The 15,173-nt window shown below is 35.7% G+C and overlaps 1 protein-coding gene across 1 annotated transcript; it reads left to right on the forward strand.

The window, feature by feature from the left end:
• The first annotated feature begins 600 nt into the window (after positions 1 to 600).
• ptgs2a (prostaglandin-endoperoxide synthase 2a) lies at positions 601 to 4,465 on the forward strand. Its single transcript, XM_079819020.1, has 9 exons — positions 601 to 877; positions 1,006 to 1,122; positions 1,218 to 1,361; positions 1,477 to 1,781; positions 1,897 to 1,980; positions 2,346 to 2,592; positions 2,685 to 2,971; positions 3,223 to 3,370; positions 3,745 to 4,465. The coding sequence occupies exons 1-9, from the start codon at positions 817 to 819 to the stop codon at positions 4,155 to 4,157; spliced, it is 1,806 nt and encodes a 601-aa protein (XP_079675146.1). The 5' UTR covers positions 601 to 816; the 3' UTR covers positions 4,158 to 4,465.
• Positions 4,466 to 15,173: the final 10,708 nt, after the last annotated feature.

Consider the following 15,173-nt stretch of genomic DNA (forward strand, 5'->3'; position numbering starts at 1 on the left):
ATCAAATAGTCTTTGTCTATAGCTACATCTTTGCTTTAGTGTGGCGCCTGGTTCTGACCATTACAGGGGTTTAGTCAGACATTTTATAAAACATAAGTTAGCCTACTTTCCTACTTTACATTTAGGAAGTAGCCTACACACATAAAAAAAATATTTATATAAACATTTCAGTGTGCCGTTGAATATATTCACTGTAAAAAGTTTTTTTTTTAAGTCCGTAAAAATAGGGCACAATGTACTGTATAAATATGAAGGAATTTTCCGTATTGGTTTTTCACAGGTGTTTTACCTGTATTTTGAAGGGTTAACGGAAATGTCCATAGTGGATAATGTAGGCTCCTGGCAGAAAATTACCAGGAGCCTACATTTTCCGTTTTTATTTTTTACACTATCCTATCTTGAATATATTCTAAATCTGAATATAACTATAAAAAAACATTAAAATATTTTAATTAGGTTTATTTTCTTAGGGCTATATTTGTCAACGGTTACCAACAGTTATAAATAAAAACATGTTCTAGCCTAATAGATTTAGATTTAAATCTAAAAGATTTAGTAAATCACTTTTTTTTTATGATAATAAATAAATAAAATTTTCCGGATATAAATCCTTGTTGAATGTGTAACCTGTGGAAATTTGCAGTCGGCCTTTTTTTTTTAATCATCACCTTGGAACTTGCGCAAGAGTACTTCCTTCTCAAGTGGTTTAAAAGGCGCTGGATCGCATGAAGGCGCACAGAATTCCACGAGCTTTACCAGAGAAGGTAGTTACGCGTCTCTGCTTCGGAGTAAGACATTCTAGATAAAACCTCTGGAATGAATAGACTGGTTTGCCTGGTGCTACTTTCAAGCTTTTGGATCTTTCCCGGTGAAGGATGTAAGTTAACTCGGCTTTAGCAATGTTAGACTGCTTCTTTCACAGTTTGACTGTTCTACCAAAATGCAATAACCTATTATCATGCATGGAAATAATCTTCACTTTTTTTCCTTTATGGTTTCTTGCAGACGACCCTTGCTGTGCACAGCCTTGCCAAAACCAGGGTGTGTGTTTATCCAAGGGAGCTGATGCTTATGAATGTGACTGTACCCGGACAGGTTATTATGGTGAAAACTGCACTACACGTAAGTCTGGTCATGGATTGTCTTTACAGAAAATGTTACATAGTGAAAATGTGTGCACTCAAAACTGTTTTTTTTTTCTTCTTCTTGTCTCACAGCTGAACTTCTCACACGTATCAAATTAACCCTGAAACCAAGGCCAGACATAGTGCATTACATTTTAACGCATTATAAATGGATCTGGGACATTATCAACAACATTTCTTTCCTGAGAGATGCCATGATGAGATATGTCTTGACATGTAAGTTGAATGAAGTTGCTTTTTAAGTGGATTCATACCCAAACTGAATGCAATTTAAAAATCGGAATAAATAAATGCACAAAGTAAAAACTATTGCCTTTTTCTTGTTTTACAGCAAGGGCCCATTTGGTCGACAGTCCACCGACGTACAATGCAGATTATAACTACAAAAGCTGGGAAGCGTATTCTAACCTGTCCTATTACACCCGCACCCTCGCCCCATTGCCCCAGCACTGCCCTACGCCTGATCTCCCAAATGCAAAGCAGGTGGTGGAGAAAGTCCTGTTGAGGAAACAGTTCATCCCTGATCCACAGAGGTCCAGTCTCATGTTTGCTTTCTTCGCCCAGCATTTCACTCATCAGTTCTTCAAGACTGACTTTAAAAAAGGACCAGCCTTCACCAAAGCCCTGGGTCATGGAGTAAGTGGCATTTAAAGCTCTAACATTATCTCCATTTGGAGGGAACATTTTTACAGCCCATCCAAAATGTATATGGAACTACAATGCAGTTTCTAAAGGTTCTTTAATGTTTTAGGTGGACTTGGGGCATATTTATGGAGAGACGCTGGAGAGGCAACACAAACTTCGTCTATTTAAAGATGGAAAGCTAAAGTATCAGGTTTGTGCTATAATTTGGCAAATGATAGTTCACCCAAAGAATCATCATTTACTCACCATCATGTTGTTTCAAACTTGTATGACTTTCATTCTTCTGGGGAACACAAAAGATGGGATTTTGTCCATACAATGAAAGTCAGAAAAAAAAACCCATTGGACCCCATTGACTTTCATTCAAGACATTCTTCAAAATATTGTATGTTCCCCAGAAGAAAGAAAGCTATACAGTACAGGTTTGGAACGACGAGAATAAATGATGACCAAATAATTTTTTTAGGGGAACTACAGCTTTTAAACGAACAAGTATACTGTTGGTTTAATGTGAAGAAAAAAAAAAGTTAATGAGAAAAATTATTTGACCCTTAGGTTGTGGATGGTGAGGTGTACCCTCCGCTGGTGAAGGATGTCCAGGTGGAGATGCACTATCCTCCTCATGTCCCAGAGGAACAGAAAATGGCTGTGGGCCACGAGGCCTTCGGTCTGGTTCCAGGTTTGATGATGTATGCTACCATTTGGCTCCGTGAACACAACCGCGTATGTGAAATCATGAAGCAAGAGCATCCCGACTGGGATGACGAGAGGATCTTCCAAACCACTCGTCTCATCCTGATTGGTGAGTCAAGGTCGCATCCTCTAAAATCTTCACAATCCCCTAATCTTCACAATTTTGTGGAGAGATTAAATATCCACGTTTATTTCTCGCAGGTGAGACCATCAAAATCGTGATCGAGGACTACGTTCAGCATCTGAGCGGCTACAACTTCAAGCTCAAGTTTGACCCAGAACTTCTCTTCAACCAAGGCTTCCAGTACCAGAACCGCATTGCTTCCGAATTCAACACTCTGTATCACTGGCACCCGCTGATGCCCGACACATTTCAGATCCAGGATCAGGTCTACGGCTACCACCAGTTTGTGTTTAACAACTCTATAGTGACCGAACACGGCATCCGAAACTTGGTGGAGTCTTTCACCAAACAGACGTCTGGAAGGGTGAGTCTCACTTGTAGATAGAAAGCTTCTCATGTTGTTCAAAACCTGCACAACTTTCTTTCTTCTGTGTAACGTATAATGAATAAGAGCGAGATCCAATGTTGCTTTGGACCTCATTGACTTTCATTGTATGGACATATCGTCTTTTGTGTTCCGCAGAAGAAAAAAGTCTCAAAGGTTTGGAAGGACATGAATCTCTTTTGTCTTCACATTACTGTCTTTGCTAATTTTTCTCATTTTTGTGTGAACAGGTATCTGGTGGACGTAACCTGCCGGGTTCAGTTCAGGCCGTGGCCGTTAAAGTTCTGGAGCATTCAAGACAGATGCGCTACCAGTCTTTCAATGCCTACAGGAAACGCTTCAACATGAAGCCCTACTCGTCTTTTGAGGAGATGACAGGTAAGACAAACCGCTAACATCACTGGTGTCCATCCTTAAAGGCCCATTCACATCAAAGATGATTACTGTAAATAAACGTTTTATTAATCATTCCAATTATATGAGAATATGGAAATCCACACTGCAACTATAATGATAACGACACAGAAGAACTATATCATATTTTCCAGTTGATGAACGATAAAAACAGCCAATCAGAATCCACCTGAGTTTAAAGAGCTTGCACATTTAAAACGGCTGACGATTTTAACTGTGCGCTTATAGTTATTGTTCTTAGTGTGAACAGCCCTAAAATATTTCATATATATAGAAATGAGACTATTAGGAAAAATACACCTCTTATTCAATTGTAACTTTTTTGTATGGTAAAACAGGAGACAAAGAGCTGGCGGACGAACTGAAGAAGCTGTACGGTCACGTAGATGCGGTTGAGCTGTATCCTGGCCTTCTTGTGGAGAAAACCAGACCCAATGCTGTATTTGGGGAGACTATGGTGGAGATGGGAGCCCCCTACTCTCTCAAAGGCCTGATGGGAAATGCTATTTGTTCTCCTGAATACTGGATGCCCAGCACATTTGGTGGGAAAGTTGGATTTGACATTGTTAACACAGCCTCTCTGAAGAAGCTGGTGTGCTTGAATATCAATGGACCCTGTCCGATGGTGTCCTTCCAGGTGCCTGAGGGGAAATTTCAGAGTTCAGAAAACAGGAATTCAAGCTCTGTGCACTCCACACAAAATAATATTAATCCAACGGTTGTCTTGAACGAGCGGAGTTCAGAGCTCTAAAAGAGTTTGAAGATCTCACCGCTTTCACCTTGATGTCATATTTAAATGTGTTATTTATTTGTTTATTTATTTATTTGAATAATTTATTTCAATGATGTATTTATTGCTAATATTTTGTATTGTTACTGACATGCTACACTCGTAACATTCTTTTTTACACATACTTGAAAAAAACATCACGAGGTGTTCGCAGATGCTTTTGTTTTACAAGGGTGGATTTTTATGTTAAATGTTTTTTAAAATTTCAAATGCCTGTTAACTGTTGACAGTAATGTGCATTTCCTGAATAAAAACATTTGTATTTTTTGAAAATATGTTTTGTATCAATTTTATTATTCTTACTTGCTCAATGAAAATATTATTTCTATGCATAGAAATATTTACACTGCCATTCAAAACTCTGTGGTCATGGGGAAAGTTTTTTTTAAAAGACATAGATTAATCAAGGAAGTGTACAAAAATACAGTGGTTACTGTTAGTTTAGGGCAGGGGTTCTCAAACGAGTCCAGGGACCCCCAATGGGCCGCAAAGGAATGAGAAAAACCTCTAGAGACAAAAGTCTGGAGAAAAACCATGCAAAATTTAAATAAGATTAAAATAAAAAAATAAATGATTGAATGGTAAATTGACATATGATAAAATGTAACAAAAGTAAACAAATAAATGAGATTTAAAATAAATATGTGTGGAAAAGCTTATAAAGTAAAACTGAATATAATAATAATAATAAATAACTAAATTAGCTTAAATAAACCTGCAAAAGTTTAGAGAAAACCCACATATTAAATTAAGTACATAAATAAATTAGATAAAAAAATAAATAAATGAGTGATTAAATGTTAAATTAACATGTAATAAAATGTAAAAAAAATAAAAAAATAAGATTAAAATAAAATAATTTTTTGGACTTAAATATACAAATAAAGGATGCAATTAACAGTACATTCTTATATTGAGTAGAAAATATATATAATAAAGTTACTTAATAGAAAATAATGTTAGATATATAATAGTAATTTTTTAGTGTATTAATTGGGTGTTTATAAAATAAAGATGTCTTTTAAATTTCAGGATGGGGGTCCCTCACATGAGGATGTTCATATTTGGGGGTTCGTGGCATCTAAAAGTTTGAAAAGCCCTGGTTTAGGTTATAACTAAAATAAAATAACAAAAAATCTCGAATGAAGTATCTAGAATGAATATCAGAAGGATCATGTGACACTGAAGACGATGCTGAGAATTCAGCTTTGCCATCACAGGAATAAATTACATTTTGAGATATTAAAATAGAAAACAGTTATTTTTAATTGTAATAATATTTTACAATTTTCTGTATTTAGATCAAATAAATGCTGCTTTAGTGAGCATGAAAGACCAACAACATCTTACTGACAACAGTGTATTTAAAAATGTCCTGCTAATTTTGTCCAATCTTAACAAGTTCATTGGATTCATTGGATTGTGCTAAAGTTATGAGGTTTCATCCACTGTGCTTGGCCCTGCAATTGCTGTAACTGCTAAAACTTTTCTTACATTACTTTTATTAAAAGTCTTTCCAGGGGAACTGCTGAACTCTCTGAACTTGCAAAGCAGTATATTTGCCAAAAATGAGGCTGCAAGAAAAGAAAAGTAAAAAAAACTGTGTGAATCTCTTGAGCCAGCTTCAACTGATCCAACTTCCCCCCTGATATTGCATGATGTGATGGATACTGACTGCAATGAACCCAGACAAAATAACACCACCGTATTGACCCGAGCCAACATACACTGTCAAGCTCCATAACAATCAATCTGGAAAAATACTCAGCAAACTGCTCATGGTGACGTGCGGGAATGTGCAGGAATGAGCAGGAATGAGCTCTTTTGTAGGGCAGGAAAATGTTTGCCATGGCAACAGTTCTGGGAAAGTGATTTAGCGCCTTAAACGTTCTAACCGGAAGAAGAGAGGGTTTCCAATTGAGTTGACTCTTTCCAAAGATCACATGCAGAAGACCATAGTTTCTCTGTGTGGGGAAAAGATTTCTGTTGGGTAGCATGGAAAAATACAGTGGTTAGATGAGGGATTCAGGCAAGAAAACTGCAGTTCACTATACTGAAAGTGTGTCTGCCCATCATAAACTAAAAAGAATGACATGTTTTATAAATCAAAGAAATTAATTAGAGAAACTGGGCTACCATTGTGTTGAGACAATTCTTTGGGTGGTACTGGGAACTTGCAGGAAAGGCTCTGCAAGCACCAACATGCCAAACAAAACCTGCTGAAAACTGATTCACTGGTGTGATGAGCCAAAATACCTAAGAGGAAAGTGAGATGGATGTTTAGTCTAAGTAAGAGAAAGGAAGAGCAGAAGTCACAAAGGCTTGGACTTATACAGCTCATCACTCACAAAAGTCAGCTGGGGCTACACGCTCATGACACGTGTGTTGTATAAGAAACAGGAAAGATCTGGAAACTGACTGCTTAGAAAAGAACAGTTGGCTGAGGATCGTGTTGTGACCAGCCCTGATTATAACAGACAGAATTTAGTTCAGTATTTGGCTTAGCAACTACAAAATAGTAACCTAAATTGTTAATATAAATTAAATTTGGCCTTCAAAATATTATTTAACATCCCCGAATCAACCTAAACACACTAATTTATACAACAACAACAACAACAAAAATAAAAATAAAACGTTTGGGTTAAATTATAGAAAGGGAACAACTGCAAGTTACCACTTTTTAGTCTGTTTGTTTGATTAAATGAGAAAATCATTAAATCTTTCGTCCTGTTGTGAAGAAACATGCACTATACTGGTCAAATTCAGAAAGAGATGATCAACTCTCAACATCTAAATACATTTCATATTAAGCTCAAATTATAAAGCTGAAAATTCTAGAATATGGAAACTTATTTCCGCCACCGAATAAAAAAAACAAAAAAAGGTAATTGCGACTTTTTATCTTGCAATTTTCACTCGCCCAACAGTGATTCTAACTAACACTTTTAGTTAACTTTACTTAGTGTCTTAACTTGATTGTAAAAATCTAGTAATCTTTACTATTCACATACTATTCCTTGTTTACTCAGAAAAAACAAGTTAAGATTAATTGATTGGTTTGAGTGCCATTTTGTCAAGCGCAAAAAAAATGCCATTATGGTGATCAGTGTTCACTTTGGTTGGGCACTTGGAACATTCATATTATTATAAATCTCTTTCTGATGCATCGATGCAACAAGAAATCACAGTTATATAGTTTCAAAGGAAGAGAAGTAATAAATAAGTAGCTTTTAAAAGTTGACCTAGCTTCTGACTGAAAAATTAACTATAGTTAATGATTTAGTCAGAAATTAAGGTCACCTTTTAATTAAAAGCAAATATTTCCCTTTATGTCATATACTGATCGTTTACAATTTTATTAATAAACATAAACACCTGTGAAACCTTTAATTGGGTTGATATAATCCCTCTATATTTGACACAATATCTTTCATTTTTTCATGCTTGAGTCATACACAGACTTCAACATTCAGGATGCAAAACACAACAATGGTAACATCAATGTTGCTACTAAGTCAAGAGTAAATCTAAAGCAAAAGATCAAGTACCCTCTACAGTTCTTTTTTAGTTACTAACTCTTGTGTAAATGAACTATACTAAGTAAGCATTTGTTAGCACAACATACTATTCCTATTTCACTTCACTTTTTACGTTTTTTTAAGGCAATCGGTTTGCATGCTTTTTTCAAGTAAGTCTAACTAATTCTATTTTACAGTGTAGTTAACTACCGCAATTCTGACATAACTCGCAATTTCGAGTTTATATCTCTCAATTCCGACTTTTTTTCATCAGAATTGCGAGTTATGTCAGAGATATTTGAAGAAGAAAAAAATCAGAATTGTGAGATTTAAAAAAAAAAAAAAAAAAAAAAAAGATTAAGCAATCGTAAGTAATTCTCTTTATTTTTTATTCCGTGGTGGAAATAAGTCTTTAATATTCTCTTCACAATTGCTTTAGGGAAACTAATGAGTGAGACTGTCAAATGTTGTGCTGTGGTCCTCAATATGAATTGACACGACTTTTCCAGATCTAGAGAAAAATCCCTTTTATAGTATACTCTCATTTATTTTCTACCCAAAAAAGTTGTTGAAAGGGTGAATTAAAATAAGGGATCTCTTTATCTTTAGTTGTATTTTTAGTGCATGTTTTATATTATTTTAAAACATTTTAAATCATCACTGTCAGAATTATGTCTGAAGACTCTGAAGTAAACGTCCACGGCTAGGATTGGATGAGATTTGCATATTTGAGATTGATTGGAATGTTATTTCTGTATTACTTGGCCGGCCCAATCATCAGTGAATATAACCGCGAACCATACACACACACACACACACACACACACACACATGCAAGAAAGGAATGTTTTTTCACTATAGCCCGTTGGCAGGCCAGTGATAGCCCATCTGAAAAGCACATAGCCCCGGGACGTTGGGCTTTGCGAGCACTGGCGTTACAATTCTGATCACGAATGAACCAATAACACCTCAAATAAAGGAGCCTGTGACAGCGTGCTAAGGTAATCAATAGATATCAAACGATCTGTAACAATGCAATACTAACACATATAAAAAACATGTTTTACTCACATAAGTGTCTTGCACCATTCCTGTCGGATCCAATACAGAAGGCACAGCATTGTGTTTCAATCTCAATATGTCTGCAAATCCAGTCTCGACCTCTATCTTGTTTACAATCGATTCCGCGCTGAAATGAAGCGAACAAACGTGCAATGTCTTACGCACGTGAGCTGGAACCGGCATGTTTATTGCTCGGAAGTGCGACCCGTTTAGCTCCACGAGTCGGTGGGTGGGCTTGAGGCGGTGCTTCTGCATCCTATGACGTCAATGGTCGACATATTCTGACATCTCTCGTTTTCTGGGCCTGGTGTCTATAAAAGCTTTTCTTTGACTAACAAGGAAGTTTTCAGCTCTGAAACTTACAGGATATTCTTATATCACAATGAACTTTTATATATCAAAGACTCAAAGGAAAGTTGATTTCTCAATTCATCACCCCTTTAAAATAGGATTCCTTGTTCGTGCGTGTTGTTTTCCGCACCACAATGTGACAATCTTGAGGGCCCCTTATAGATGTTTGCAGAGGGCCCCTATATGGGCTCTGGCCCCCATGCGGAGAACCACTGCTTTAGCCAACTTTTATTGCCAACAGCTTCTACAGATTTCAGATTCTGTTTGAAAATAGCCAAAAATAAATAGATTTTCAAAATAACTAAAACCAAAATAACACATGTAATTATGTAGGGGTGAGTGGGGCACAAACTAATACAGGGCTAGTTGTAACACACATGATTTAACACTTTCCACTCATGCCAGGATGATGAAACTTAGTGTATTTACTATGCCATATCTACACTATTTAGAAAAAAAATTGCGCCAAAATTAAAAAATCTTTGGAAGATATCACTGAACATGTATTTAACCATAGCAAAAGTACTTTTCTTACGTAAATTTTTCATCTCAGTTTTTAAAATCTAAGACAAATCTGATATTATTTTAATCTTATATTTGTTATTTAACAGTTGAGATTGTTCTTTAATGCTGATCTAACCAGCAGAAGACACAAGTTGGGGTTTTAAATCCCAGTTTTGCAGGTGGGGTGCGTTGTAACACTGCGTTACAATGAGCCCCTATTAGAACTTCGCTATTCTATTCTATACTTTTATGAATTCTATTGAGAAAACCATGAGGAAAAGGTGAATAATGACAAAGTCGATGTTCAGAAGTTATCAATTATTATTATTGTTTTTAACTATGCTGCATGTATAGTTGTGCTTTGCGGTGTGTTTGCTGTCAAACTCAAACATTATTTTATTTTGTAATGATTTAAAAATGCCATTATTTTATTTGAAAAAGTTAATAATTGTATTTTATTGACAAAATATTTTAGTTTATCTTGGATTTTTTTTATTTTATTATATCAGATAACATTTTAAGCTGTCATATGGTCATGTTACAATGTCCCCCTCACAAGTTACAATGTACCCCACCTATGGGCATGCTGTCACATTTCACTTCCATTCTTTCGGGGTAAATCAAGAAAAAAGTATACACTGTATTAATGAAACAAAACCACATAATTGATGTGTGAAATGAATGTGGAAAAAAAATAAATACTCTGAAGCCCAAGTGGATTTACACAAAATGAGAGTCAAAAAGTCAAAAAGCGTCAGGTTGTGCACCGCTCTCCCCTAAAGATGTGAAAATATATTTTATAATATAATAAAAGAATAAAGAATTTAGCAAAACATTTCAAATCAAGCATGTTTACACTGATTTACGCAGCATTATTTTGACTTGCGTTACATTATTGCAACAGACACGTGTACACATTCACACATAAACACTTCTCAGTTAGTTTAAACAATTTCACTTGAAACCCACTCAAAACACAGCTAATACTTTGTATAAATAATACAGATTGCGTAAAGTATACGTCAGTTTTGGATGAGGACATTGTTATGAGACTACAACACAGACGACAAATTGATGATTAATACACATACAACATGACAAGCAGTGACGGACTTTCATTAACACGGATTGTCTAGATAATGCAGGTTTCCACATTACCATCACTCACTTCACTGCTGTGATTGTGTAAAGGATAACAGGTGAATATGTACACGTCATTTAGTTTTGTGGTAGCATTACTCGACCACAACTATGACAAACTCATGATTAATGTTAAAACTGTCAATACAAGACAAGCGTTGACAATTCTGGCATAAACAAATTTGGTTTATAAGGTGTGGGATGAGGTCAATATATTTTAATGGATATTGTCTAGACATACAACTATTATTATAATTTTTTTGTAAAATAATAGTTAATACGTAAAGTAATCTTAATATCACAATTTCTTATATGTAGCCTACGTATCGGTTGCTGGTCACCATCAGGTTTCATCTGATAATGAGATGAGTTTCACTCAGATGGTGACTAGATAGTTTTCTCAATTACACAATACTTTGTGTCCTGATGGTTCATATTTCAAATCATTCAGTCACATAATACAGAAGTTCATGGGGGTCCAGGTCTCTGAGAACACAATGACAATCTGAGAATCAAAATCAAACTTAAACCTGGAAATAAACAAAGTTTTAGGATTTTGAAAAAAAAAAAAGTAAAATTCAACATAAATATTCAAATTCTGACATTCACATTATTTATTATATATATATTTTTGCACTTAAATTGTTATATTCATATAATTTATCCTGGGAAAAAAAGCAAAATAGAAATGCTTTCAAATGTAAGGTAAACTGGTAAACTGGAGGTCATTTGAGAGTTTGTTATTTACAGCTTTCTTATGTATAATACTTGGCATTCAATACACTCAAAATATTGTGTTTTTGTTCTAAAACGGAAAAAAAGATATCACAAACTATTTTTAGACTTGCTGTTAAATGTTTATTTCAGAAAGTTCAATATTGTAATATAAGCTTGCCTATATGACGTGAATTTACATTAGTAGGCCTATCATACTGCACTGTTTATATACCAAATATACAGAGTGACGCAAAATGAAGTGAAGTGGTCTAAGGACCTCTGCACCTGTGTACGCATCTCCTATCTGTTTATACAACCTCTTAATGAAAACAGTTAAAATTTCATATAATCAATATAGTCACCAGAATAAGACATTGAACAGCACTTTTTTCCAATTTCAGTTACTTTGTCCCTATTTTAAATTTTTTTTATAGTCCATTCAGATATATATGTTATCTGATTCATAGAAGTAAAATGTTTATATATTTTAAATATTTGAGATGGTTAAACACCTGAAGTAAAGCAGGCACATGGGACCGGTAAGTGGGACCGGATGTGTTGTACTTGTAAGGATGAAGTTAACTATACTATCAGATTAGCTCATAACCGGCACGTTCTCTTTTAAATCTCTAAGGCAAGGCCTGTTGCTAAGGACACAGGGCTGTTTATTTGTGTTGAGCGGGGTGTAAAACTCAAAGACTTCTTCCACCGATGATTTCAGCTCACACTGCCAGCTCAAAGTGATGTCAATTACACTGACAAAACATTCAAGAGGAATATTGTTTCTCGCCTATTCTCTACAGTTTTGAAAAGTATGAATGGGGTGTCTGGGAATGCACATATTTGCTTTACTACACCAACTGCTTTCTTTACTTGCCTGTAAAGGAAACAATCATCCTCAAACACATTTCTCCACTGACTCATGGTTTACTGTAAACCGGACTGTAGCTGCGACAATGTTGTCGATTTTGTAACCCATCTTCAAAAAAGCTGCAGAAGACTGAATGACTCACTAAACATGGTGGTCTGTGCGTGTGGAGCAGGAATTACTGAATAAAGAGCTTCGTCTCAGTCTACGCATGATGGGGTTTGTGCTTGGATTGGATGTGCAACAGGCATCTGGCACAAAACTGGGAATGGAAATGTCTGTGGATGAAAGAGATAACAAATGAGAGTTCAGACCACCTGTATAGAGGGGATGATTATGCACAGTCATCAAAGGCCTACAGTATGAAACGTCTACTTTAAAAAAAAAACTTTCTCACTTCTTATGCATTGATCTGTTGGTTGAAAATAGGCTAACTTCCATCAACAGTGAGGTGAAGGCTGGCAAGAGATAGGGCAGCAACGAGAAAATGCAGAAGAAAAGTGATTGTACAAAAGTGAAAAAAGTATAAGTACCAAAAAGTAGAGACAACTCTCAATAATAATAATTAAGGAAACAATCAATATAAGAGAAAATATAAACAAATCTTTACAAAATTTTCTAATTAACCCAAGAGAAAAAAAGACGTAGGCCTAATTAGTAGGGCTGGGTAAAAAATATTGATTTCGATTTTAATCGATTCTCACTTTAACAAAACAATATCGATTATTAAATCCCATTGATTAGTCATCCTGTTAGTGTTTTCAGTTAATGCATGAAATAAACGTTGTAGCGCACCTCCCATCCAATAAATCGCTATAATCTCTGTGCTTTATTACTATTGATATAAAGCAAAGTCTCAGATTTCAAATTACGTCTTTTTTTTTTTTCGAAATTCAAAAGCATAAATACAGCTGTGGCGCGAAATCGCTCTGCCGCAGCTCAGCTCAAGAGAACCGGCAGCGTGGAATGCTCATGAACTGATCTTCTCTTCCGCCTTAATACCAGTTACAGCGAAATAAACACGAATGAGCTTCTGAAAGTGTGTTAAAAGATACAGGATAGGCTAACTTGCTGAAATCCGTATCATGATGTCACATGGAATTGCTCAAGTGTTTCCACCGCAGAAAGACGTAAGTAAAATGGCTTGAACAGTGTCATGTAACATCACATTACCTCAGAAAAGGCATCCAGTGTCCATTAACTGGTTAGTCAGCTTTAGTCAGCTAGAAACATTTACTCTAGAGTGGAGCATTTTGATAATTATATGCCCCACATTACATATGCTATTCATTTTCATTTTTAAAGTTCTTCAATATTTAAAGCATGTGTATGTAGCCTATGAATAAATCTGGCAAGTTTTTATGACAGCCAAATGTTTATATTTAAAAAAACTAATTGGAGTAGAAATATGATTATGTAATTGTAAAGTTAATATTATAACTTTATTATTATTTTATAAAAAAACATAATTTAGTGTAATTTAAGTGTTTGTATACAAATCAGTTCATTTTTTACCTTCAATATTAGTAGGCTAATGTAGTACAACTGACTCCCATAGTTTACAACATACTTCAGAGATTTGTTTTCCTTGAGAAAATTGGCCATGTATTGTACCTGATATATATCTAAATTAATCGATATTGAATTGAATCGAAAATCGAAAGCTTGTGAATCGAATTCGAATCGAATTGTGAAATTTGTGTCAATACCCAGCCATAGTAAAATGACTGACGCCAAAGAAAAGAAAATATCAAAACAAAACAGAGTCTATCTTATAATTCAATCTCTAACCTACCTAATAAAATAAACAAGAGCAATAAAAAGATCTTCGGCGTCAAACGCCCTAACTTACTTACTCCAACTAACCAAAAATAAAACATACAAAGGGTGGCGTTCACACTCTTACCTGAGGTGTCTATACATCGAGTTATCTAAGTGTTGCGCAATGTAAGTCACGTGACCAGTGGCGGCTACTGCTCTGTCAGAGAGGGGAAGCTCATTTTCGGCCTACATCATAAAATTGTCTATTTATTTAAAAGTAAATTCTGCCCTACGTTCCTTTTCAAGAAAATGGTCTGTGACCCTGTCGTACCAACTAGGAGTCTTTTCAAGTGACTTGACCAGTGTCCTCTCAAGAGGCATGGCCAGCAGTACATTTTATTTGTCACAGCACTTCCAGTCAGCCAGCTAACTTTGTTATACCAGGAGAGCTGAAAAGACCTGTTATTTTTCCCTATCTTTTGCACTAAATCAATCTTAGGTGTTGATCTGCCCTGCTGTTTAATTCTAAGTTTTTCCTCGTAAGGAACACTTTCAAATGGCTTCGCCAAAATCACGTCGACAATATTAGCACCGTCTGCCATCGTGCGCAGTTTCACCCACAACGCTAGCCTAGCCTACTAACGTTATATGAATGAATGAAGGAATGAATGAATGAATGAACGAACTAAAAAAAAAATATTAAACTCTGTAAAACTGAAACAAGGAATGTGGTGTATAATTGTGTGAAATGTATGATGAAAATCAAGCAATTTCGCCAAGCAAATATCAAAGAAATAGGTTGCAGCAGTTTTTATTTCGACTGAACTTGAGAAATCCGCGATGGGACTGAGCGCGAATACTAGCTTCAGTGATTCCTTATAGTACAGAATCGCTGTCAGTCAAAAGGAGATGCAGTCTTTCGACAGACCCTCCAATCATCACGCAGAAGCTCGGAGTCCGGGCCAGCCCACTCCCCATTCACCCCCAGAGACGCTGAGCGTCCGTGGGCGGGACATAATCGCAGCGTTTATCCAATGACCGTCTAGTTTCGAA

Source organism: Gobio gobio (genome assembly GCF_949357685.1).
Source record: "Gobio gobio genome assembly, chromosome: 6".
Lineage (NCBI taxonomy): Eukaryota > Metazoa > Chordata > Actinopteri > Cypriniformes > Gobionidae > Gobio > Gobio gobio.

What these genes read in the sequence shown, in the direction of transcription:
- ptgs2a (XM_079819020.1), top strand. Translation starts at nt 817, where the DNA reads ATGAATAGACTGGTTTGCCTGGTGCTACTTTCAAGCTTTTGGATCTTT. An exon ending in CACTCGTCTCATCCTGATTG is followed by an intron (nt 2,593 to 2,684) that starts GTGAGTCAAGGT and finishes TATTTCTCGCAG; the next exon opens with GTGAGACCATCAAAATCGTG. An exon ending in GTCTTTTGAGGAGATGACAG is followed by an intron (nt 3,371 to 3,744) that starts GTAAGACAAACC and finishes ATGGTAAAACAG; the next exon opens with GAGACAAAGAGCTGGCGGAC.